The sequence below is a fragment of the Mugil cephalus genome, chromosome 23 (assembly GCF_022458985.1).
Source record: "Mugil cephalus isolate CIBA_MC_2020 chromosome 23, CIBA_Mcephalus_1.1, whole genome shotgun sequence".
NCBI lineage: Eukaryota > Metazoa > Chordata > Actinopteri > Mugiliformes > Mugilidae > Mugil > Mugil cephalus.
The window spans coordinates 15,133,993-15,160,017 of record NC_061792.1 but is presented as its reverse complement, the minus strand read 5'-3'; the positions used below and the strand labels follow the sequence as shown (position 1 = coordinate 15,160,017).

The following is a 26,025-nucleotide window of genomic DNA, read 5'->3' as shown; positions in this document are numbered from 1 at the left end:
GTGGTGGGTTTCAACCGCGACTGGAAGTCGCAGGAGATTGGTTCGAATCCCACCCGTTGTCGGGGGCCTGGATCATCGGAGTGGGTCCTGTGGTAGCAGGCGCGGGGGGGGGCCGTGTCCTCCCCGTGGTTTCTGAGAGGTAGAAGGACGGGGTTATGTCTCCCATAACTAAGTTTTACAGTGAGGGGGGAGGAGTCTGCAGAGGGGGGAGGGCCTCCAAACAGAGGGACAGATATAAATAATATATAAAAAACATACGTTACCTGAAGCGCGAAGATCCTCCTCTTCACGTGAAGTCCTGGAAACCATCAAGGCCGCGTCTCCTCCTGGAGAGATTAGAACAAAACATGTTAGTCTACAATTATGAAACAGTCAAACAATACTACGTACATAATATAACAAACAATAACGTAACATCATTTTAAACCATTTTAAAACGATCATTTAATTTATTACACTGCACCTTTTGCAAAGTTGCTGTTGTTCAGGTGAAGTCTTAGAAACCATCACATTACTACCTGTTACTTGACTATTAGAAAAAAAAAGTTATTGTATAGTATGTTGAAAAAAGCCATCTTAAGAACCTTCAAGTCATAATAGGATAGTATATAATAAAAAGGTCACAGTATAGTATGTAATAAGTCATAGTATAATATATCAAATAAAAAAAATATGTGATGTGATCGTATGTGATAAAAAAAGTCACTGTATATGTAATAAAAAGTCATAATAGTATAATGGAATAAAAATTCATAGTATAGTATGTAACAAAAAATCGTAATTGTATAGTATGCAATAGAAAGTCATAGTATAGTATATTGAAGAACCTCGACAACAAACTGGACTGGTCTGTATAATTATAGCCAATGCAAGTTAAGTAATGTTCAACAACTTGCCTGGGACATGCTATGCTATGTTTATGTAATAAAAGTTATGTCATTAAGTTAGTTAACTAACTTCTTCCTTAAGTTACTAAAGTTGTTGAACATTACTTAACTTGCATTGGCTTATAGGCTTAAAACTTTCTCTTGAGGAACAGGTTTCCGTGTCCCAGGGCTGTGGTATTAGAGTACTTGTTGTTTTTGTCTAAATACTGAACCGTGTTGTTGTTGTGTGACAGACAGACTCATTTAGTATCACGTCTGCACATAAAGACAAATATATGCCATATTTTCGAGACGTGTCACGGACTGACAATGTAGATCTTCCCCTGAGGCTCTGCCAGGCGGATGGGTTCAAATCTTATGACAGTCGTGACTTTTACAGTCCAGGTTCCAAAGTGACGAAGCTCTAAGTGTGAAGGGTTCTCGGTGGCGTGTGGTGGTTCAACCGCGGCTGGAAGTCGCAGGAGGTTGGTTCGAATCCCGCACGTTGTCGGGGGCCTGGATCGTCCGAGGTGGGTCCTGTGGTAGCAGGTGCGGGGGGGGCCGTGTCCTCCCCGTGGTTTCTGAGAGGTAGAAGGAGGGGGTTATGTCTCCTAGAACTAAGAACAGCTGGAGTTTTACTGTGGAGGGGGGGAGGAGTCAGAGGGAGGAGGGCTGTCATCATCTCTAACATGTTACTCTACAATTACTAAAGTCACAAACAACGTTACATAGTTATTATATATATTATATTATTTGTTAGAATGAATCCTTTTAAAACAGCTTTAAGTAGTAATATAATATACTATATATATGTACATATAATAATAAACTGTACCTTTAGGACGTCACTGGTTGAGAAGTTCCTGTTCTGTGGAGAGAAATAAGGAGGTTAGAACAAACCTGGCAACAAAACAAAACCTGTTACTCTACTACTGTGATAGAGTCATAGTATAGGATGTAAAAAAGTCATAGTACAGTATGTTAACCCTCTGAATCTCAGTTGATTGATTTGTTAGAATGAATCCTTTTAAAACAGCTTTAAATAGTAATATAAAATATGTGCCTTTAGGATGGAGGATGGAGGAGATGAAGCTCAGATAAACCAGGGTTCCACCTGATCCTGAGAGATTCCATGAAGCAGGAAGTGTTTTTAAAGCATCACTGCCCCCCGGTGGCCACGATCAGGAACTACATCAACACTGATGTTTTATCTCAGGTTAAACTCAGCAGAGACGTGAGAGGGAGAGAACATGATGAAGAACTGTCCTGGTTTAGTGTCTGATGATGAGTTATAAATAAAGTGTAATTGTCTCCTTGTTTAGGGACCAGGTTCTGTCTGAGGAGGGTCCAGTTCCTCATGTGGAGGCAGAGCGCCGCCCAGTGACCGTAGAGGGGAAGGACATGGAGACAGAGGTAGATGATGGTTCATCATATTATATATTTATAATCTGTTTATTTTAACGTTATATGTGTTAATACTACTATTACTGGGTCTCTATGTTTACAGAGTCCAGGTCCAGGTCCAGAGTCCAGGTCAAACAAAACATTTGGGTGAAGACTTCAGGGTCGTTCTGGAGAGAAATAAGGAGGTGTTAGTAGTAGTAGTAGTAGTAGTAGTAGTAGTAGTACAGCAGTAGTAAAGTATGTGATAAATTCATAGCGGAATATGTAAAAACAATCACTAGTATGTAAAAAAAAAAAGTAAATAAAATAGTAAAAAAGTCATAGTGTGTCACAAAAGTCATGGTATAGTATGATAAAAAGTCATAACATTAGTTATAGTATAGAATAGTATGTCAAATAAAAAAGTCATAGTATGTGATAAATAGTCACAGTATAGTATGTGATTAAAAAATCAAGTATAGTATGTCAAATAAAAAGATAGTAAAGTATGTGATAGAAAAATCTTATAGTATAGTATGTGATAAACAGTAAATGAATAGTATGTCAAATACAAAAGTCATGGTATAGTATGTGATAAAAACGTCATAGTATAGTATGTGATTAAAAAAAATCATCTAAAAGTGAGTTTGCAACAACAACACAGAAACCTGAAGACAGTTGTTTCTACTTGATGAAGGACGACCAGAGTTTCTACTCTGTCTAGTTATGTTACAAGTTTAAAGGTAATAATAAAACTATAATAGTCTTTCCACAAAATGTCACAACCTTAGTCTTTCATCAAGTATTATTATTATTATTATTTATGATTTGAATGGATTTTGATGTGAGGCTTTTATTAAATTATTTCATTTGAATGATGTCATGTGGTTAATTCAGAGAAATAAACATTCACATTCAGTCTCAGTGATTCAAAGATTCAAATTACCCAAATGTTTGTTCCATGTGCTCCATCCACACCTGCTCAGGTAGGAAGTCAGACTGGCAAACAGGAAGTGGAAGAATCCAATCTGATTTAAAGGAGGGGGAACTGGACCGTACCAAGTTTGTTATTGTAGAAGGGTCGGACAGTGACCCATTTTGTATTTAGATTTTACAGTATATCTAGTTTAGTCATTTTTACAATGCTATTATTTACAGTTTATCTCCTTTTAGTTGCCCTTATAGCCTTTTTACAGTGTATATCTTTTTATTTTGCTTCACCTTAACAGTGTATCTTGTTTAAGTAACTTTTTTTTTACAGTGTGTATTCCTTCAGTCATTTTTAACAGTCTGTATTGCTTCAGTGGTTTTTAACAGTGCATCTCCTTTTAATCATTTTTACAGTGTATCTCATTGCATCTTTTTTTTCACAGTGTATGTTCTTGTTGCGTTTTTTTACAGTGTATCAGTGTAGTTCATTTTATGTAACTGTAGTTCACACATTAATAGAGGCGTGCTCTCCCATCCGTCCACTAGGGGACAGTATGCAACAAGAGGACACAGAGACAAACCAGATCGTTCAAGTAAGAGTGACCATGTTTTTAATATCTTAAACATCTGTGCAACATTATTCAAAATGTTACATCACTGCATGACCTGTAATGTTTCACAATATTTACAAAAAAATGCTGCTTACATCAAACCATTAAAAAAAATCCAAAACAATCTGAAAATAATGGACAAACTATCCCTAGCCCACATTAATGCAAAAAAACAAACAAACAAACAAATAAAGCAATCAAGTGCACATCATACTTCACGCAAGTCTATTTTTTGTAAAGTATATATTAGTGAGAAAATATATACTTAATTACAAGTTTAAGGAAATAAAATACTGACAACGAAAAGAGCAAAAAAATAATAAAAATAAAGAAAATCACACGGCACCTCTTCAACAGATAACATGATAGAACAGATCCACGGGCTCCTGCTCGTCATTGCACCAAAAAATAAAAATAAAAATAAAAAACAACGGAGGAGGCAGAATGAACTTTACCAAAAGAGCTCACGTCACATTTTTATTTATTTATTTATTTTTTTTTATAACGGCTGGGAGAGATTTCCTCGCCACAGTTTACAGTAAAGATCTGTGAAAGTGTGCACGCTGAAAAAAAAATAAAAATAAAGATAAAGTCTCGTTTCTCAGCGCGACACCTCAGATCAGAAAATACAGTACGACTTGACTTTAAAAGCATCTAAAGATATGTTTTAATCAGCGGTTGTTTAGTGGATTATTTGGTTTTTAGGTCATTTAGTTTCTGACTTAAAAAAACAAACAAACAAAAAGAGAAAGAAATTCAAGTAAAGTTTTATTTTGCGGGGGTTTGTGGCACGTCTGGAAACTAAAAACTTCATTTTTGAGAAGAAACGTTGAGGGTTGATCGTTGCTGCCGTCGACTGTGATATTGCACTTGATATTTTTCTGTAGTGATTTGAGGCGTGAGTCCAACACCAGTCGGCCGTAGACGGATGGTTCGTAGTGTTATGGGGAGTAACGTGTTAATAACGTGTTAAATAAGAAGGGGATATGACCTCTGACCTCATGATCTATTCACTGGTTAGAAAACAACAACATACATTTACACATATAAGGCTTGAGTTCTCAACTCTTGGTAGTATTATTGCCATCTAGCATATTTGTAAAGCTTAAAATAAATATGGAGTACTGTACAGAAATAATTTACATCAAAAACTTCAAATAAAAAACAACACAAGGCCCCGAAAGAAGGAGAAGAGAAGAAGAAGAGAAGAAGAAGAAGGAGAAATGCTTTGAAGGCTCCTGAAAACCTGTTAGTGTTTCTGATGATCTAGACTCTGAGAAACCATCATGTCACATGTCACTGAACAAACCAGCGCCAACACAAGAGCAGATGAGACCACGACAGCTTTAAACCACCTGGAGGACACGTCTCTAAACGTCCTGGATCTGACCCTAAACGTCTCTAAACGTCCTGGATCTGACCCTAAACGTCTCTAAACGTCCTGGATCTGACCCTAAACGTCCTAAACGTCCTGGATCTGACCCTAAACGTCCTGGATCTGACCCTCAATGTCCTAAACATCCTGGATCTGACCCTCAATGTCCTAAACGTCCTGGATCTGACCCCAAACATCCTAAACGTCCTGGATCTGACCCTCAACGTCCTTAACGTCCTGGATCTGACCCTAAACGTCCTAAACGTCCTGGATCTGACCCTCAACGTCCTAAACGTCCTGGATCTGACCCTAAACGTCCTGGATCTGACCCTAAACGTCCTGGATCTGACCCTCAATGTCCTAAACGTCCTAGATCTGACCCTAAATGTCCTGGATCTGACCCTAAACGTCCTAAACGTCCTGGATCTGACCCTCAATGTCCTAAACGTCCTAGATCTGACCCTAAATGTCCTGGATCTGACCCTAAACGTCTCTGAACGTCCTGGATCTGACCCTAAACGTCCTGGATCTGACCCTCAATGTCCTGGATCTGACCCTCAATGTCCTGGAGTTGGTTCCCTGTAGACCCCTGAAGTCTTTGTCCATCAGGGTTAAGTAGTGTGGAGAGGGGAGCTCGTACCTTGTGTCCTCTGCTCCAGAAACGCTCTGGTCATAAACTCCCTAACTCTCTCTGGAAGATTTGTCTCCAGGAAACTTTCCTCGTCTTTTAAACCCTCAGTGTTTGTGTTCTTCTTCTTCTGGGATAATAACGGCCGACCACCATTAAAACAGAAGAAGAGTAGTAGTAGTTGTAGTAGTGGTGGAGGTTAGTCTCTTGTTCTGTCTAGCGCCACCACAGAAGAAGAAGATCAACACCTCCCTGGTCTCCTGTTAGGTTTCTGTCATCTTAGATGTTTCTCTCCTGATCCTGATCCTGATCCTGGGACTGGAACACGCGACTTAAATCTGAAGCGGAGGGTGGATGAATATCGGCAGCGGTTTAGTTTTGGTGCTTAGAACGAAACGAAAACGAAGCTCTGAACACTTTCTGCTGGTAAAGTTCATTCTGTGGTTTCATCTTTTTTTTTTTTATGTTGTTGTTGTTGTAATGGAGAACTCACGTGACGCTGTTACCCATAAAAAATGAAAATAAAAAAAGGAACCAACAGTAAAGTAAACCAGCTGGTCATATAAAAGCTTTAGGCTGTATTCTTATTTGTCCTACGCATCGTTTCTGAATAGAAACCCAGACATTGGTACACTTCTTCTGCTTTGTTTTTGTACAATAAAAGATAAAATGTGCATTAGGTACGCTTGTACATGACATTGTACAATATTTACATACAATTCTTAATAGCAGGAAATTTCAGGATTATCTATATACATATTGAAAATGTATCAGAAATATTTGGACTGTCTATTCTTCTTAAATATGTAAGGTAATGCTTGTTTTTTTTGTTTATTTTACTATCTTATACTAGAAAAAAATAGTTAATTATTCAGTGAGCTGTAGACAAATTGCAACCGATGTTTTTCTGTCTTTTTTCTTCCGTTTCTCTCTCTCTCTCTTTTTTTTTTGTTTAGTTGTGTTTTTTTTTTGTTTTTTTCGCCTCCTACAGTTTTAACCTGTACGGTGGTGGGATCTGGGATCATCTCCAGCACCTCAGTGAGATCACGGGACCAGGATGTACCAGTCGAGTCCTTGTGTAGCACCTGTTGGAGAGCTGGGACACATTCAATGTTATCTGGAGATCTTCCTCCTCTTGGGCTTGGGCAGCTTCACCTGACGGTCCCGGGACGGGATCTGAGGGGAGACACTGGGGTTAAGCGCGGGTCTAAAGGCCGGACTGGATCTGGATCTGGATCTAGGAGGATACTCACTGTGCCTGACATCTTGTCCAGCTCGCTCATGGCCTCGTGGATAGCAGCTTCCAGGTGATTATTCAGTTTCCCCGGCCTGTTGGAGGAAACATTCACATTAAACTCTTTGGTCTTTTTTTTTTTTTTTTTTTTTAAGGACGTCGTCTATAACCGTGTCCGGGTCTTACTTCAGGCCTCGTTTAGCGGCTCGGTCAAGTGCCTCCAAGTCGTGAGTTAGTGTTTTTAGCTTTTCTGGCTCCACCTGCAGGAAGAACAGGAGACGAGAGGTTCATGGAGACGATTCTTCTTCTCGTCTAAAGGATAAAACACCTTCAAGAAACTCGACTCAACTTCCTCTAGCACGTTTGTTTTGGCTCAGCCTGTTACTAGAAAAGCCTAAACGTCCTGGATCTGACCCTCAACGTCTCTGAACGTCCTGGATCTGACCCTAAACGTCCTAAACGTCCTGGATCTGACCCTAAACGTCCTCGACGTCCTGGATCTGACCCTTAACGTCCTCAACGTCTCGGATACTCGCCCAAAACTCCTATCGAACCCTCTAGTACTTTGTTTGGTAGCTTCTAGACCTAAACGTCCTGGATCTGACCCTAAACGTCCTAAACGTCCTAGATCTGACCCTAAACATCCTGGATCTGACCCTAAACGTCCTAAACGTCCTGGATCTGACCCTAAACGTCCTGGATCTGACCCTAAACGTCCTGGATCTGACCCTAAACGTCCTAAACGTCCTGGATCTGACCCTAAACGTCCTGGATCTGACCCTCAACGTCTCTGAACGTCCTGGATCTGACCCTAAACGTCCTGGATCTGACCCTCAACGTCCTAAACGTCCTGGATCTGACCCTAAACGTCCTGGATCTGACCTTAAACGTCCTAAACGTCCTGGATCTGACCCTAAACGTCTCTGAACGTCCTGGATCTGACCCTAAACGTCCTGGATCTGACCTTAAACGTCCTAAACGTCCTGGATCTGACCCTAAACGTCTCTGAACGTCCTGAATCTGACGGATCTGACCCTCAACGTCTCTGAACGTCCTGGATCTGACCCTCAACGTCCTGGATCTGACCCTCAACGTCCTAAACGTCCTGGATCTGACCCTCAACGTCCTGGATCTGACCCTAAACGTCCTGGATCTGACCCTCAACGTCTCTGAACGTCCTGGATCTGACCCTAAACGTCCTGGATCTGACCCTAAACGTCTCTGAACGTCCTGAATCTGCAGATCTGACCCTCAACGTCTCTGAACGTCCTGGATCTGACCCTAAACGTCCTGGATCTGACCCTAAACGTCCTGGATCTGACCCTAAACGTCCTGGATCTGACCCTAAACGTCCTGGATCTGACCTCTAGCACTTTTGTTTTGGCTCAGCCTGTTATTAGTTTCTATTCTACCACTAGTCCCTGGAGTTCAGGTCCCTCCAAGCTGCTCTAGACTGAACCGGTCTTCCTAGTTTACGGGGGCTCTGGGTCTCGGAGTCTCTAGGTCTCACCTTGGCCTGCTCCCTCAGCTGCATCGCAGCGCTGTGAACTTGCTCGTCCCCGGCCAGCTTAGCGGGCCAGGGCGGGAAGCCCTTCAGCTGGCCCCAGACCAGCTCCCCCATGTTGAAGGTCCTGGAGCGGTAGTGGAGCAGCTCTGAGGAGGGGGAGTCCGGCTGCCGCAGGTCCTCCTCGCTGCTCAGGCTCTTAGTGTCCGAGGGGCTGGGGGCCATGCCGTTGAAGTGGCCGTTGTAGTGGCTGTAGTCTTTGGCCGTGGCCAGGGGCCCCTCGAGACTCGTGGAGGAGCTGGGGGACTGGTCGTCCCCCGTCAGCTCCTGCCGCGGGGGGCCCAGGACTTCGCCGTAGCCGCGGGTGTTGAAGTGGGGGGTGGCGCCGTTGATGCTGACGCAGCGCTCCACCGTCTGCTCCAGACGCTCCTTGTAGTTGGAGGGCGTCCGGCTGCAGTTGTTGAAGCGGTAGCCGTTGTCCAGGAAGGCCTTGTCGTGGGCCAGGCCCAGGCCGTGGTCGCCGGCCCCCTCGGCGGGGCACGGTGGGGCGGGGGCCAGGCTGCAGGGACTACTCCTCACTTGGGTGGAGCACTCCAGAAACTCCTCGCCCCCCCAGGCGCTGTTGTTGCTGTGGGCGTCGAAGCCGCCCCCGTGCTGCGCCTCCCCGTCCCACTGGCCCCGGGGGGTCCCGCGGCCGGGGGACCGGAAGTAGTCGCCGGCCTCCGGGCCGTCGGGAGTTCTCTTCCCCGGATCCAGGTTCTTCTGACCCCGGCCCGGCCTCACCTGCCTCGGCCTGGCTTGCTGGGGGGGCACGGCCTCCCCTTCCTGGTGCCCGTGCAGGACGGCGCTCACGGCCTGGGGCAGGTTGACGGGCTCCCCGATGGAGGCGGTGAAGGCACTCATGGCGCTGAGGGCCGGCACCGGGCTGGCCTGGGTGGTCCCGCTCACCGTGGTGGTGATGGTGACGTGGACCCCTTTGCTGGCGGCGTCCACCACCGCTCTGTAGATGGCGTCCACAGACTCTCCACCGGGGCCCCTGTCAGAGCCAGGCCCCCCCGGCGGGAGCCCCTCATCCTGGGGCTGCTGCTCCTCCCCGTACGGCGGGTGCGGCATCATCCCCCCCTGCTGTGGACACAACGGTAAACAGGTGAGTGGGGGGGGGGCGACAGGTGAAAAGCTGCAGAGGAAGGGAAGTGAAGGGGGTACCTGGTAGTTCTGGTAGAGGCAGGGCATGGACCCCGCGGGGCCCTCAGAGAAGTGCTGCCCCCCCGGGTAGACTGGGTGCTGCATGGGGCCCTGGTGGACCTGCTGCTGGTACATGGGACCTCCACCGCTCAGGGTGCAGCCGAGGGACGACGGGTTTCCTGGATACGTTAAAAAAAATATATATATATTGTTTTTAACAAGACACTGAGAAAAAAAGTTGCACAAACCAACAATCACACACACCAACAGTCACACACTAACAATCTGTTGCGTCCGGCTCCAACAGATGGAGCCGTCTCAGCATCAAGGACGGAGCAGGAACAAACACATCAAGGCCACAGATGTACGAGTGGATGAGGAGGAGCCGGCAGCAACGTGACGCAGACAAAGACCAACAACACTCGGCTGACGCCGCGTTGTTGTTGTTGTGTGTGTGTGTGTGTGTGTGTGCGGGTTTTTTTTTTTTCTGTGTGTGTCCAGAGCAGCTGGTGCGATGCTGCGTTGCTAAAGGGCAGCTGTGTGTGTTCTCCATTTTTTTTCTCCTCCTCTTTTCTTTCTTCCCTCCCCCCTCTGCCCTCCCCTCTTTCCTCCCCACATCCTCCGCTACTGCTATGATATAGTGACGGCTGTTGCCGGGGGAGGTTGTCATGGGAACCGAGTGATGATTGGTGGTGCTGTCCGCTGCCAGGAAGCTCGTTGGGAAGGGGGGAGACGGAGCCGGGAGGAAGGTGGGGGGGGGTTTTTCAGCCCCGCTGGGGGATGGGGGTGACGGTCAGCTGGGTGGCAGGGGGTTCAGAGGGGGTTCAGAGGGGTTTACAATGAACTCTGGGAGGGGGGGGGCGCTAGCTGTATAGAAGCAGATGGCTAGAGGCTAAAGCTAAGACCACCAGGACCACGAGCTTCCACATTATTTTATCCTCACGGCGTTTTCAGCTTCAGCCTGAACCACATTTTATATCAGAGAGCTAGATACCAGCCCCCCCCCCCCCCCACCACCACCATCATGAAGGACAGGACTTATTAACTTTCACTAATGTACCTAATGTTTTCTGGCAAATGAGAGCGTTTTATTTTTAAGCTTTAATCGACTGTCACGATGGAAACTTGTCATGTATGAAACATTACGCAACAAGGCCACAGCGAGAGGAGAATAAAAAAATAAATAATATTAATAAGTCGGGAGTAATTTAAATGTCTGTTTACTCCCCCCCCCCCCTCCCCCCAGACCACCTGAATGTCGACGCCCCGGTGATGAGACCAGGTGGCCTGCAGCAGAACCTCCATGATATCTCCATTATAAACCACACGAGGACACGGCGACGCATCGCGAATACATAAAACCGTCGGCGGTCGGGTCCCACACACACACACACACACACACACACACTGTAACACACAAGTAGTAACACACAGGCCTAAACCCTCATCAAAGGCTTCACTCTGGTCTCTATTCAGGGTTACTATAGCGACCGGCTTTAGAGGCCGCTTCCCTTAAAGCGAGATGCAGATCCCATTTCCATCTCCTCCTCGCACCGACCCACTGACTGACTGCGGGCGCACAAATAAAACAAAGACACACAACTCTGGCTGAGAACTAGAGGAGGGTCTGAGGGGAGGAGGCGAGGGGGGGGGGCGCTCATGTCTCACCTGTGTCAGAGATGCTCTGCGTGCAGCTGCCATCACCGCCTCCATGTGGCATCACCATGTTTGTCCGTCCCATGTTGTGGAGCTGTGAGGGGTGAGGGCCGGGGTGAGGGCCGGGGTGAGACAGGGGCGGGGGGTTAGCGTTGGGGCGTCCCAGGGGCATGCCGTCCGGCCCCACGGGACCACAGTTACTCATGGAGGACGCCTGCATCTGAGCCATCATGTCGGGGAACTGGCTCTGCCGGGAGCCGAGGTGGCCCCCGGAGGGGTCCATGCTCTGGCAGTGCTGCATGGTTTCACCTGGACCCCGCAGCCTCTGCTGGACCAGGAGGTTCTGCTGGGGGCCCCCGGGGACCAGGACTGTGCTGTCGTTGTAGTGCAGCGGTGCAGACCCTTGGGCGCCGGGACCCGGGCCGGGGCTCAGGCCTGGACGATGTGAACTCTGGCAGCTCATGGTCTGGAGCAGCTGAGCCATGGAGGTGTTGGGGTGGAGGTTTCCGAGCCGGCCCACTTTCCTCAGCTGCTCGGTGGCGCTGGGGCCCGGCATGTGGGGCTTGTTGAGCAGGCTGTAGACCATGTTGTTGCTGTTGTCGTGGTTTACAGCGCCGCCGCCGCCGCCGCCAGACGACTGCTTCCGTTTGCGCATGGGGTCCCTCTGCTGAGCCATGAGTTTGTCCCTCAGAGCCGCCCGGCCGCTCTGGCCCTCAGCAGCGTTGAGCAGCATGGTGGAGTTTGGAGGGAGCATGGGGTTTAAAGTGCTGTGTCCGTCCATGCCTCGAGGGCCGCTCATGGAGCCGGGGTGACCGCCGCCCCCTCCGCCGCCTCCGCCACCTGCCCCCATGCCTGACATACCAGCGGCACCGGCGGCCATGCCACCGCTGCCGCTGCCAGCAGCGCTGAGTTTGTTTTGATTTGCTAGCTGTGCTTTGGCTGCAGCCGACAGGAGACTGCTGGCCGGGAAGGAAGCAGCGTTCTGTTGGTTGAGGATCTGGTTGAGGGGCATCCCCAGGAGTCCTGGGTGGCCCTTCTGGGAAGCGCTGGGCGTTGCCAGGGAAGATGACGATGAGGAGGAAGAGGTCGGCGAGTACATGGGGTTGCTGTGTTGCTGGGAGCCGATGGAGTTTGCCATCCCGGGCAGCAGCTGGGAGTCTTTGTACTGGTGGAGTGGGTCCGTTTTGTTGGTGGAGGGGCTCGAGGGCATGGCTGGCCGGGGAGACCCCATGGCCGACCTGGGGGAACGTGGAGGAACCTTCATGCTGCCACACGGGCCTTGGTGCCCTGAGGGCATCGCGAAGTTCCCATGGTCAGAGGAGGTGGAGGATGAACGCGAGCGATGGGGGGAGGCCTCCATCCTCCCGAGCGCAGGTCCGGCCATGTGGACCGGGGAGGTGACGGGGGAGGGAGACATGGAGGAAGCCGGACCAACCTGTTGAGTCCTTTGAACGTGGCCACCGTGTCCCACAGGCCCGTGCTTCACTGTGGGTAAAGGTAAGTTGCTTGGCAAAGGGACGATGGCGGGAGGGGGGATGTTTACATTCATCATTGGTACCTGAGAGTGGATGTTAGGCTGGAAGTTGGAAGGGTTCTGGGTGTTGGCAGGCGCCTGGCTGACTGGCTTACTGGGAATGGGGTCCAGGATGCCGAGGGGGTCCTTTTCAGAAGTCAACTGCCTTTTCTGAAGCGCACAGGATGGCGGTATGGATGGCGGGGGAGGTACGGGGTGCACGGGGGGCTGCGTTTTATGGTGAAATGCTGCACGTGGCAAATCCATGCCAGGGGGAAAGTTCCCTCTTGGCATGTTCATGTTCATGACAGGGCTTTTGGCAGTGGCCGTCGGGGAAAGGGGCGTACTAGTCCTCCCTGTCATGGCGCAGGAGATCTGGCCCGCGGGGGAGCCGTGGAGCATCAGGCTGGGGGGGGAAAGAGGCGTCCTGGTGTTCCCGTGAATGGAGGCCGAGCCGGGGCTACCGGCTCCGGGAAAGCCACAGGGATTGGTCCGTGGGAAGCCCTCGGGACTCCCCAGAGTGTCTGCGCTGGGAGACTGCGAGCCGTCTCCGTACAGCTTGGCACCGGAGGGAGGGGGGCTCAACATGCCTCCATACCCAGACCGGTACGGAGATTTGGGGCCCGGCTCCCCGCTGCCCAGCCTCGGCTGCCTGTGGTACCCAGAGTAGAGCTCTGGCTGCTGGGCTCCACTCATCTCCTGGGGCGGATACAGCCTCTGCTGCTGCTGCTGTCCAGCTGCCATCATCATCTTGAAAGAACTCTTGCAGTCGGGGCCGACAGCGTTGAGCAGGCCATCGTTGGGTTTAGTCCTTATTGCTCGTTGATTCGTGGAATGCACGGCGACACCAGACGATGTACCTGACACACAAAACACAGACACTTTCAGTTAAACCCAGACGATTTCCGAAAACAAACACGTAAAAAACTCCAATAAATTCTATTTTAGTCTGCAAAAACAAGTCCATCTGGTGTCTATGTGCATTGTTTCTGCAGCTTGATTGTATTCGTACCTCCACCCGGACTGGTCAGCGTCAGAGGTGGGTGCGTCTCCATGCTCTTGTGCAGCGTGGCCACGGCCAGAAGCTTCCTCTTGTGAATGCAGAGTTTGGTGACGTCTTCATCCGCTTTCACATCCTCCGCCGTCCTCAGCTTCACGGCTGCCCCCGGGTCAAAGTTGAACACCTGAGGACAAAGGATGAGAGGTGAAAATCACCTGCGGGGAGATTTATCCTGAATAAATCATGTTTAGATTTGAATCATCCGTCTCGTCTCTAGGAGAATATTCCAGTTTTTTGGGGCATTGGACAGAAAGATGAAACTAAATCAGACGTCCTGATCAGACGAACATGGGGCGTTTTGGGGACAAATTTAGCATCTAGAAGGATAATCAGCTCGGTTACCTCATGTAATGTGATACAGCCTCACAACAACATCTGTAGCTTCACAGAAGTCAGTGAAGCGACCGGCTTGGAATTTATTTCATACTCCCTGAGCATGTAGAAGTGGATTATGCTGCAGGAACAGCTTGAAAGCTTCCATTGGACATTTTAAATACATTTTTCCCACCTTGAAATGCGGCCGCTACGCAAACCGTAGTCACATGTGTCTCATTTGACGTCCAGCAAGTGGGAATTTCTACTGTTACAGCGACTTTGGTCGGTTCGTTCATCGTTCGTTACCTTGTGGAGGATGAGAGGACACTCCAGGCCACATTTACAGGTTCCATCTGTCAGCAGGTAGGTCTTCACCTGCTCCAGACTGGACAGCACCGAGCCACTGGGACTGCACATTAAAAGTAAAAAAATAAATAAATAAATACACAGCGAAGCTCAAGTATTCTTGCTCAGAATACCATTCAGTATTTTTTTATTTGACTCTGAAGCTCCTGGAAAGTGAGAATGTCGAGCATTAAATTGATCATTTGACTTATTTTATGCTTCCCCCAGAATAAGAAACCAGTGCTGAGAAGCTGCACCACGGAGAAGAGATTTAAAGGGCGGCTCCACAGAGGTTCATACGTTTTTTTTTTTAGCAAAAACAACAACAACAAACACTGAATGTTGAGTTTCCTGGAGTAGAGAACACAAGGCTCCACAACACGTTAACTTGAAGACTTCTTGGACTCTGTGAGGAGACACGGACGGACTTTAGGAAGCGACAGGGAGGATGTTTCAGATGGGGAAGTCACAGCTGCAGCGACCGTTTTGCAGAATGAGAAATAAAATGGTGTGTGAGTGCGCTGTGTGCTTTAGCATCACGCCACGGTCACAGACAGGATTCTTTCCGACGCCCAAAATAAACCTGACACCAGCCGACTGCTTGGGTTCATAGGAGCCGGTAAACACGTGAACCTGCAGGAGGCGGGGAGCTGGTCGGTAAAAAAGATCCAAACCGCGGGTCCAGAGAAGTCCCCCTTTCAACTAACTTTGTAAACATTTGGCCGGTTCATTAAAAGGAGGTTGGAGGCTTGTGAAATGTGCGACTGAGCAAACACGTGGGCTGAAGCTTAAACCAGCAGGGAGAGTTTTAACGGCAGGTAGACGCTAAATTTCAACCGTGACTCAACACGGCAACATCATCACAAAAAAGAGTTTGTGATGGACGCCAGAACCTGGACAGGACGACTCTTTCTGTTTCAGCAAGATCTGACAATTTAGTCATTTTCTTCATAGAAACCTGGAGTTGGGTTCTACCAGAGAATCTTGATATTCATGCATTTCCCCCCTGTGGCGGCCATGTTTGCTGTAATGATCTGATGATATTTGCGTACCTTATGTACACGACCCCTCCGCCGAGCTCCGCCTTGCGCTGCCAGCCAATGGGGACCTGGACAGGGACGACCTGCCGCTCGTCTCCCACCTCACAGTCCTTTCCGCCATTCATTGCTCCACCGGGTTTACGCTCGACACCTCAGAGGGACATATATCAGACATCAACCGGTGTCATTTTTCGTTGTCTAAAGCCGTGGTGGTGGTGGTGGAGGAGGAGGAGGTGGAGGTGGAGGCGGCGGGAGGGGTGGAGAAGGTGGGCGGAGCTTCAAGATTCAACGCGGGGCTCTCGGGGGGCTCTCGGGTGGAGCGGCGGGCGGGTAGGGCGAGGCCAAGCTCAGGGCGGACCCTACCCTTTGAGCGGCTTCATGGCTACGGGGCTGAACGGCGTCTGGAACTCCATTACTGCATCTTGTCGTTCGGAGCCATGCGACTCGGGGACGATGCCGGCGGGAAACGGTGGCGGGGGGAGCGTTGTGCTTTCACAGGAAAGTCCTTTATTAAATATTATTCTGTTTATTCTTTTGTCATTTGTCTTTCATGCACTCCCTCAGTACGACGTGTGGAGGATCTTCAACATACTGGGTCCCAAACACAGCTGGGTAGTGGTATTCCCATGGTTCCTGCAAGAAGAACAGAAAAGAAAAGGAAATGAATGGTCAGTGGAATCAATTTAATCCAGGGAGGCAAAATGGAAAAGGACTGAACACTTCTTCAAACCGACGAAAGGAGAAACTAATCAAATGTATTTTTTAATGCAGCTGAACTGGCAGTGTTCCCCTCATGTCTCTGACGCTTCGAATTAAAACCAATCAAAGCCGGTGAATCCTATGAGCGAAGCCGCCGGTGCTGCTGACTCATAACAAGCCCAGAAACACCACAGAAGAAGAAGAGAGGCAGTGAGGGGCACGGTGCATGTTTGCCGTTTATCTGGAAAGGCAGATCGCTTCATCTCAGGAGAGAAACCGCCACGTCATTAAAATCTAATTTCCCACATGTTTGGGAAAGACACAACATAAATTTCTATCCTTCACAGTGGAGGAAGAACGATTTAACCGCAACAAGTTTAACTCGGGGTGGCGTTTTATTTGCTTTCAATCACAGAGACGTAAACAGAGGCGTGATTTAGCCAAACCATTTCATCTTAACCTTTGGCAAAACAAACTTAAATCTCCACTGTCATCTCCTAAATAAATAATCACGAACCCTTTACTGAAAGCTAAAGGTAACGTCTTCAGCACATTGACTTTAAAACTTTGTTTTACAGAAACAAACATCCGTGCGGTTGCTCTGTGATGAAGGCGGCGAAGCTGAAACCGTCTCTTTTGTTGTTACGACTTTTCCAAAGAAACTGACACGAGGAAACTTCACGCATTGTTCCACAGCGACTTTCTGAATATTTATACAAACTGTAGATGCAATTTAAGCTAATTTGTGTGCAATAAATAAGACAGGAGATCGTTATTAAAACCAAACTCAAATAGCTTTGGTTGTGCACCAAGAAGTCAAGATGTGTTTTTAAAATCACCCCATCAGCAGCATTAAAAGACATTCTAGTTCTTTATGAGACATCCTGAAGGACAGATATTGAACCACTACAGAGGCTCCCTGAACGCATCAAAACCACCTCAATTGAAAGCTATAATAATAATAACAATTAAAATAATGCATTTATTTTTAGATGCTCAAAGCGATTGGGATGTTCCCCATCAGCACCAGGTCTTATCCAGGTAAAACCAGTTTTTGTAGTTGACAAATGAAGCAAAGTTTCTTAAAGGAATCACATTGGAGGAGGCCACACATCGAGGTCCGGTGGAGCTAAACTGTGTCCCGGTGGCGTCACAACATCTTCTTTCTCCATCATCAACAGCATGTATTCAGCATGAGGTGGTAGTAGATCATCATTCAGTATTATCAACTACACGTCACCCAAACGACAACAACAAGAAACGCATAAAAGAAAAGTTTCAAAGAGGGTTCGGGAGTTTAAGGCCGCGTTGGAGGACCAGAACATTTGTGGAGTAGAGAACACGAGGTACGAGCTCCCGTCTCCACACTGTATTAACTCTGACTGGAAGAAATATTTATTGGTCTGGATCCAGTCGACTGTAGGAGACGACAAGGAAAGACTTCAGGAAGCTACAGGGGACCAACTTTAGGACATTTAAGATTGGTTTTGGATCGGGACGTTCCAGACTAAACCATCTGAGCTGCAACTAGCCGATAGCCAGTTATGATTGGCTGTTTTTGGAAACTTGAACGCAATATCTTTAAAAAATGTCCCCACTCGTCCTTATTTTGTCCTCAGAGTGCTGTTGTTTTTACTGTATCATCATCAGCGCCTTAATGAATTGTAACGTGAAGCCTGTCACTGTAGAGTCACTGACGTCTGCGATTTGAAATGACAACAAAGCAACTTGCATTTTTTTTTTGGCGACGTATAAAGATAATTCTCCAAGCATTATGTTTGGGGGGGGAATTGTGCAGAGTTTCCACAATCAATCCAGCTGCAAACTTCAAACAAACATCAACTTGCAAGAAAAAAAAAACTATTGCACAAATGCTAAGAAAAAAAAAAGATAAGAAATCACATCAAAATGACGAGCGCAACCACAGCCAAACATCCCGGAGTAAGTGAATTTGTGGTCCATTAAGGACGGCAGATTATGTAAATGAAAATGTTGCGTCTCTAAAGAATATGATGAGGAAGTAGCTCGTGAGCATTTTATTACAAGGTCAAGACTCTGTCGTGTTTTGTCTTTGGTGTGTTTTGCAAAATTTTGCAGGACAAAAGAGGGAAGAAAAAAAAATGTCTGGCAAACCCACAATCACTTCTGATTGACTCATATTTTATTTCAACTCGTAGCTGGTTCCAACCTTCACCCACGGACTCATGATTCAGGTCAGAACAAGATCTCAAAACGATGACTGGGGTAGATTTACACCAAACCATGCACCAAGGAGAAGTCTGCACCGGGAGCCAAACGAATAAAGCCAATTAGAGGAGATAACAGCGAAGGGGTGGTTGTTTTTGGACACTAAATATCAAGGAAAGGCCTCGTCACAGGTGATTTAAGGCCACTATTTAACACATGACACAGAGAGGTGCATTTAATCAGATCTGTGCTAAAAATACAATTCTATGTGCATTCACAGACTCAAAAAATGAATTTAATGCAAAATAAACACTGCACCTGGATAGGCAGAGATGTACACTACCTGCACAAAGATCTGCTGTTTCATTACGACCCTGGACCAGGATGAAAAATGACAGACTTCTGCCTCTTGCTAGATTAAATCCAGCGTTTAAATCTTGCAGTGACTCCATGGAGGCTTTGGTGGCAAATTAGCCATCAGCCTTCTAAGTTGACAGTTACATGCGTTGACTTTTCCTCCAATATATATACACACAAAAATAAAATTAAAAACCTGGAGATCATGACAACCGCATGAGTGCACGACCAAAACAACCAAGAGGTGTCTGAGATAATAGCCAATTAGCTTGGTGAACGTTAGCCTTATCCATCAACTGTGCAGCTTTTTAGTAGCCGATTTAGCATCTATCGGGGGCGGTTAAGGGTTGTTCGGTTCCCGGGGAGACGCGGTGTGGGTTTTACGGGCCTCCGCGGTGGAAGGGGCCGCGTAAAGAAGCGAGGTGAGCCCTGTCTGACTGTGCTTTCTGGTGCATTGGACACAGCATCTGAACTAGCTGGGGGGTTAGCATGCCAAGCGTCAGCTGTCTAGCTACCGTTAGTTAGCCATTTAGCTACCGTTAGCTAGCCAGCTAGCTATCGTTGGTTAGTTAGTTAGCCATCGAGCTACAGTTAGTTAGCCGGCCATTTAGCTGCCGTTAGTTAGTTAGTTAGCCAGGCAGCTACATTTAGTTAGCCATTTAGCTGCCGTAGGTTAGCCAGCCATTTAGCACCCGTTAGTTAGCCAGCCAGCTACCGTTAGTTAGCCAGCCAGCTAGTCAGCCAGCTAGCTTGTTGTAACGAAAATGAATTAGAGAGCGAGCTCGGCTACGCTAATAACGTTTCAGCCCTTAATTGGCGAACCGTAACCGGGATCGCGTACGTGGGAGGATCCCACAAGCCCGGACCCCGACTTCAAATTGTCGAAGTGAAAAAAAGGGGACAGCCAGGCCCGCATTTGGGTGTCGAACCAAGGGACCCATAGGGCCAGGACCAGGGCCAGGGCCGAGTTAGCACGGGTTAGCTTAGCATGCTAACTAACAGCCGTTGCGTTTGCAGGGGAAGAGAGCGAAGAAGAAGAAGAAGAAGAAGAGAGGACGCTTTTAGATAGATAGATAGACCGTAAACTGTCCGCTCTTACCCGGGCATCCCAGCGAATGCGTACCGGTGCCGAAACGGTGAAACGATGCGCCTCGAAGCTGGGGTAAAATAGGAATAATAATAATAAGAAGCAGCCTCTACCCATTAGCCATTAGTTCTCTGCCTCTGCTGCTTCTCCTACACTGGGATATTGGAAATGATGGAGAGCCGCACTGCGCATGCGCGACGGAGGAGCAGCCAGCAGATGGAAGAGAGGTGATGCGCGTTTACTCCTCATACATGAGGAGAAAGTTGGGAATACAATTAGCAGGTGATTGGTGAACAACTGTAAATGACGGTGGGGAGACTCATGAAGAGAAGCAGCCTTCATTAATGGTTCCCAGCGTGAGGTCTGGGGGCCTCCAGGGGCCTCGAACCGAGCTTCAGTGGCCCTTCACAAAACAATAAAGAAATACTGTGTAATTTCACAATAAACTATGGATATTGTACTTCTAGTTAACTGAGAGTGTTAAAGTGGAAATTAAAGTGAATACATGTTAATTTTTTTAGGTTTATATGTCGTCTTTCATTAATACAGTGAAAGTAAATAATAACTGAAAGTTATTTTGTTGTTTTCTTCTTGGTATTTCATCATATCACCACACTGACACATACGCTGAAATATAAAAAGGATGTCTCTTTATGCTGTATTTAAGTGTGTAAAAATATGAAGTTTATATCATATAATTTATACTTAGGTAAATAAAAGACACAGCTCAAAAAGCTTGATTTTTTTTCTGAAGGTCAAACCTGAGGAGATGTTGAATTAATTTAATGCATCGCTGCTGTAATAAAAAGCTGCCTCATGTATTTTTTAAGGACAAAACACAAGGAGTCGAATATGTGCAAAGCAGAGGGTCGTATTTTAGAATAATGTGACAGGCGAAGTGTGAGCGCCAGCCGGGAGACGATTTGCGAGATCTCTGCTGGTTTATTGTGTTTTTGAGTGTCTCCAGAGCTTCATCGTCGCCGCGAATGAATAAAAGATGTTGTCGCAGGAAACAGTCGTTCACATGAACCAACCCTCGCAATCTGATCAAAATCAGAGCAATGTTTGCAGTCACGGCCCCACACACTGAAAAGACAAAAGCAACCACTGATAAGACCAGAAATTATTATTTTTATTACAAAACAATTGTTCATTGGCTTTTTTAAAGTATTAAACTTCAGCAAAAATACAATATATATTGATTTTGATGAGGTTTAGTTTATTTATTCATAAAAAATGACTTGTTAAACACATTTTAGCAGAGATACAATTAAAAAACAATTTGAATATTAATGAATTTATGAGGTTTGAGTTTTAATTCTGGTTTTTAATTATCAATTTATTATTTTATTTCATTTGTATTACTGGTAAAGCGGTTCCCTTTGACCCTAAAACCTGTGTTCTAATATTTATCCAGATGATTTTGTCATTTCCAACTGGTTGAAGGGAATGTAATTTAATTTTGTCCTTACCCTTGTAATTTTACTCAAAATAAACTGGATTTGGGGATTTTTTTTTATAATTAATGTTTTTATTTTATTTTTTTTACATTTATTTGGAATAGACTGAGAAAAAATTCTGATTCTTGAAATGATGAAGTGAACTGAGTGAAAATGGATTTTTTTTTAAAATATATTATTATAACTCTCTTTTATCCATTATTTACTTATTTATTATGTTCTTGCCCATTATGTTTGTCAATATATTTGCTTTATCTTGACACCATAAAGACAATAATGCAAAAAATACAATAAAGAGATGTATGTTATTATTATCAGCTGTGGACAAAAACAATCTTAAGAACCACAAGTAAAACGAAAGATCCAATAAAATAAAATATTAAATATTATTTATCATTATCGGGTCAAGTCAGTTATGTTTATTTAATTATATTCTATTATTATTATATTACACTATTTTATTACATATTACTTATATTTTATTATTTTATTCTATCTATGACCTTTCTATTATTTATATTATTATTATTATTAGTTGCAGATAAAAACACTCGTATGTACAACAAGTAAAAATAAAGATACAATAAAATAAGCTTAAAATTAAACAAAATATTATTTATTTATCACTATTGTTATAGTGTCGAGTCAGTTCCGTTTATTTAATTAAATTCTATTATTATTATATTACACTATTTTATTTTCTAGACATTACTTATATTTTATTTTATTTTAATCTAAGACCTTTCTATTATTATTATTATTATTATGTTAAATTCTATCCACTTCCGGTCTCGGCCTCCTCAGCCAATCAGAGCGCAGAAAGCCGGAAGTCGTCATCGCGGCCAGACCAGGATTCCCGCGAAGATTGAGCCCGTTTCTGGTACGTGTTGCTGCTAAACACGCGTGTTTGTGTGTTTACAGCTGATTCTATCTAACTACACTATCAAAGTCCGATTTATTTGGAAAAATAAATACTTACGGGGCCGATGTGTTTCTGTTGCGCGCTGATAGCGAACCTCGGTGAGGATCTGTAGCCTGGAGCGAGAGCTACCAAACTCCTTTCTTAAATTAGGACAGATTAGTGTTTTGCTCCTTGCCGGTACATATTTATACAATTATGAGTAAAACGTGCTATTTTTATAGGCAACTAAGAGTCACTTTATAATTCGGCATACATATAAGACACTTACATTTTAGAAATCTTATCATATCATTCGATTTGTGCTAAATAATAAAGCCGATTAGATTTAGCAAGCTAATAAAGTGCAAAATATATACAAATAAATTTAATTTCTTGCTTCAGCTATACGCCGAATTGAAAGGTGATTAGTGCTATTACATAGCATCGATTAAGTCATGTTACAACGCATATGCACCATGTTTAAAAGCGAAAATATTTTGTTTTGACGAATATTTGAATAGAATTTGGTGTAAACTCGGTTATTTGGTGCAAAGGCTTTGTGCATTTCATTTACATTTTTTTACATTTTTACTGAATATCAAGCTCCTAAAGTAGATTGTATCCAGAATTAAATTATATGTAATTATATATTTTACTTTGGGGTTGCTGATGTCTATTTTTATTATTATTATTATTATTTTAATAAATGTTTTTAGAGTCACCATGAGCAAGAGGAAAGGGAAAGAAGGTCATCTGCCGATTGGAGAATGCATCACACAGGTTTGTTTGGAGCACACGGACTCACTGTGATGTATAGATTTGTTTAATTTAAACCGTAATCACGTTTATTTACAGGTTCAGCAGATTTTGAGGGAGCGGTTCTGCCATCAGCAACACACTGGGAAGCTGGAGGGAGTAGAATCTCAACAAAAGTAGGCAAATTTTTATTAACCTTCATTATTTTGCCTCAAATTTAAAAAGAATAATTCATGAGATTTGATTTTGTGACATATTTAATTTGCACATTTAGTAAAAAATAACTGGAGTTTAAAGTGTTTTTAGGACAAACACAACATGAGCATTGAATCTGCTGTTGTGCAGGCGCTGCAGAGGGAGGGGAAAGGCATTCTGGGTATTGTAGTAAAAACCTGTGCGTATTCATAGACACCTCCTGGAGCTGCTGAAGCGAACGGCCGTCCACGGGGAGAGCAACTCGGTGCTGATCGTCGGCCCCAGAGGAGCCGGAAAAACAACGGTGAGTGCCTGGAAAGATGTTGTTGTTGTTGTTGTGGAGCTGTGTTTAAATCCCGTTTTGTGTTGCAGCTGCTGCAGTGTGTGCTGAGGGACCTGCTGCAGGAGAAAGACGCACAAAAAAACCTTCTACAGGTTCATCTCAACGGTAAATACATGATTGTAAACGTAGCACGTTCCTGCTGGTCCGGATGTTGAGGTTTGTTTCCTCTCAGGTCTCCTGCAAACTGACGACAGAATCGCCTTAAAAGAAATAACCAGACAACTCCACCTGGAAAACGTTGTGGGCGACAAAGTGTTTGTAAGTTTTCACCTGCAGCTTTGGGACGATTCTGCTCTTTAAAAAAAATAAAATAAAAATTTTCTCGTTTCAGGGAAGCTTTGCAGAAAACCTGGCGTTTCTTCTGGAGGCTTTAAAAAAAGGTCAGACACCGTTTCAGAGGATTCGAAGCTGAATTCAGCCTCATTTTCTTCTTCACGTTTTACGTTTTATGTTATTTTGAAGGCGACCGCAGCAGCAGCCGCCCGGTTTTGTTCGTCCTGGATGAGTTCGACCTCTTCGCCCACCACAAGAACCAGACGCTGCTCTACAACCTGCTGGACGTGTCCCAGTCGGCGCAGACGCCCGTCGCCGTGGTCGGCGTCACCTGCAGACTGGTGACTTTTCTCAAACAGCAACTCATCACCGCAAAGGGACAAACGTCCCCCCCCCCCGTCCCCCGTCCCCCTGTTAACCCGCCTCTGCTGCTCTTTAGGACGTCCTGGAGCTGCTGGAGAAGCGGGTCAAGTCTCGGTTCTCCCACCGTCAGATCCACCTCCTGAGCGGCTCCACCTTCGCCCGGTACCTGGAGCGGGTCCGGTCCCAGCTCAGCCTCCCGGGCCACTTCCAGGACGCCCAGTTCGCCGAGGAGTGGAACGCCAGCGTCCGGTCGCTGTGCGAAGACCGGGCGGCCGAGGAGGTTTTCAGGAGACACTTCAACTCCAGCACAGACCTGCGCTCTCTGCACGCGCTGCTGGTGAGAATAAACTCACCCGCCTTCGAAATATAATAATAATCTGATAATAATCTAACAACCGTCTCTGTCCAGATGTCGTGTCTGAGTCGCGTCTCCGTCTCCAAACCCGTCATCAAACCAGCCGACCTCCTGGACGCCAGCCGCACGTGTCTCGCCGACGCCAAGGCCAACATGCTCCACGGTGAATACGAGAAAATATTACAGCTCAGACTCTTTAGATGTGAACTTCTTTAATCTAGACGTGTAATATTGGCTCATTTTCTTTAACGAATACGTAAACAAGGACGATATTTCTATTGCACGTGTGTGATTTGGTTCTTTTGAGTCTTTTTAACCTCGTATCATTGCAGCCTTTTTGCAAAAAATACTGTAACTCTGCAGAGGTAATAAGCGTTGAGGCTTTTTTCTTTTCAATGCATTAACTTCTCATCATTTCAGCCTTTTTGCAAAAAAAAAAAAACAAACTTAAATTTACGATATATCCAAAGTAAATGAACGCTGCTCGTGAATATGTTGGAGCTCATTCATGGTCTCGGTCTCTTTTTAAAGACAAGACTCTGACGTTTCTATCACAGAAGCGTCAGAATCACTCTGAGTGGTTTAGTTCTGCAGGAATCAAATCAAGTTGCAGCGTTTGCTTGGTTCAAAAAGCGGCTGCTGTCCCTCATGTTGGTGCATTAACTTCTAAGCGTCTGTCCTTTTGTTTCCTCCGTTCAGGACTCTCCATCTTGGAGCTGTGTCTAATCATCGCCATGAAACACCTCAACGACGTGTATGAAGGAGAACCGTTCAACCTCCAGATGGTTCACAACGGTGCGTGAATATTAAAGAAGAAGAAGAGGAGGAAGTTTAGAGGAAAGATGGAAAAAAAAATAATCTTTTTCTACCTCCTAGAGTTTAAGAAGTTCCTGCAGAGGAAGTCGAACTCCATGTACAAGTTTGAGCAGCCGGTCGTCATGAAGGTTTGTCGCTTTCTTTAAAACACCAGAAGAAGAAGAAGGAGGCGGCGTTCAGCTGCGACTAACCCTGCGTTTGTGTCGTCCCTCAGGCCTTCGAGCATCTGCAGCAGCTGGAGTTGATCCGTCCGGCCGACGGCTCCTCGGCCAAAACTCAGAGGGAGTATCAGCTCATGAGGCTCATGCTGGACCACAGTCAGATCATGGAGGCCCTGCAGAAGTACCCACAATGCCCCACGGACGTCAAGCAGTGGGCCATGTCGGCCTTCGGATAGATTTAAGTTCCTGAATATCAGCTAAAAATCAAACCACGTCTTCCACATTTGTGTGTAAATTATAATTTATCACAGAATAAAAGTTAAAACTTGTCTAATTGTCTAAATTACCTTTTGATTAAATCATTAAGAGTGTGAAGCTGCTGAATGCTGCCATCTAGTGGTGGACGCCTGCACCTGGACAGAACACG

General features: G+C 45.8%; 2 protein-coding genes and 1 long non-coding RNA gene across 5 annotated transcripts; 1 reads left to right on the top strand and 2 right to left on the bottom strand.

The window, feature by feature from the left end:
• Nucleotides 1–9: 9 nt before the first annotated feature.
• LOC125000695 lies at nt 10–507 on the bottom strand. The gene is made up of 3 exons (XR_007111363.1): nt 464–507; nt 264–326; nt 10–132 (listed from the first exon to the last, which is right to left on the bottom strand). It is a non-coding gene; the product is annotated as an uncharacterized LOC125000695 (long non-coding RNA).
• A 3,266-nt stretch (nt 508–3,773) lies between these two features.
• On the bottom strand, nt 3,774–20,310 carry LOC125000634 (methyl-CpG-binding domain protein 5-like). Of its 2 annotated transcripts, none has more exons than XM_047576223.1 (11): nt 19,988–20,310; nt 15,658–16,278; nt 14,567–14,669; nt 13,898–14,069; nt 11,385–13,745; nt 9,738–9,895; nt 8,538–9,656; nt 7,214–7,287; nt 7,047–7,122; nt 5,495–6,969; nt 3,774–5,220 (listed from the first exon to the last, which is right to left on the bottom strand). In XM_047576223.1, the coding sequence occupies exons 2-10, from the start codon at nt 15,768–15,770 to the stop codon at nt 6,907–6,909; spliced, it is 4,239 nt and encodes a 1,412-aa protein (XP_047432179.1). In that variant the 5' UTR covers nt 15,771–16,278; nt 19,988–20,310; the 3' UTR covers nt 3,774–5,220; nt 5,495–6,906. The 2 variants fall into 2 exon arrangements, with proteins under 2 accessions (XP_047432179.1, XP_047432180.1); XM_047576224.1 differs by having other exon boundaries at nt 8,538–9,653.
• A 1,916-nt stretch (nt 20,311–22,226) lies between these two features.
• On the top strand, nt 22,227–25,927 carry orc4 (origin recognition complex, subunit 4). Of its 2 annotated transcripts, none has more exons than XM_047576274.1 (13): nt 22,227–22,315; nt 23,053–23,116; nt 23,192–23,268; nt 23,501–23,591; nt 23,660–23,735; nt 23,803–23,888; nt 23,962–24,010; nt 24,093–24,244; nt 24,343–24,603; nt 24,676–24,784; nt 25,321–25,416; nt 25,498–25,565; nt 25,652–25,927. In XM_047576274.1, exons 2-13 carry the CDS (start codon nt 23,060–23,062, stop codon nt 25,832–25,834), a joined length of 1,305 nt encoding a protein of 434 aa, XP_047432230.1. In that variant the 5' UTR covers nt 22,227–22,315; nt 23,053–23,059; the 3' UTR covers nt 25,835–25,927. The 2 variants fall into 2 exon arrangements, with proteins under 2 accessions (XP_047432230.1, XP_047432231.1); XM_047576275.1 differs by lacking the exon at nt 22,227–22,315 and adding an exon at nt 22,326–22,455.
• The last annotated feature ends 98 nt before the right edge of the window (nt 25,928–26,025 follow it).

Excerpts from the sequence above, each read along its gene's own strand:
- LOC125000634 (XM_047576223.1), bottom strand. The coding sequence starts at position 15,770 with ATGAATGGCGGAAAGGACTGTGAGGTGGGAGACGAGCGGCAGGTCGTC. Across the intron at positions 14,670-15,657 it reads GGAGGGGTCGTGTACATAAG|TCCCAGTGGCTCGGTGCTGT; the intron begins GTACGCAAATAT and ends TTTAATGTGCAG. Across the intron at positions 7,123-7,213 it reads GCCGCTAAACGAGGCCTGAA|GCCGGGGAAACTGAATAATC; the intron begins GTAAGACCCGGA and ends TTCCTCCAACAG.
- orc4 (XM_047576274.1), top strand. The coding sequence starts at position 23,060 with ATGAGCAAGAGGAAAGGGAAAGAAGGTCATCTGCCGATTGGAGAATGC. Across the intron at positions 23,736-23,802 it reads TCTACAGGTTCATCTCAACG|GTCTCCTGCAAACTGACGAC; the intron begins GTAAATACATGA and ends GTTTCCTCTCAG. Across the intron at positions 25,566-25,651 it reads AGCAGCCGGTCGTCATGAAG|GCCTTCGAGCATCTGCAGCA; the intron begins GTTTGTCGCTTT and ends GTCGTCCCTCAG.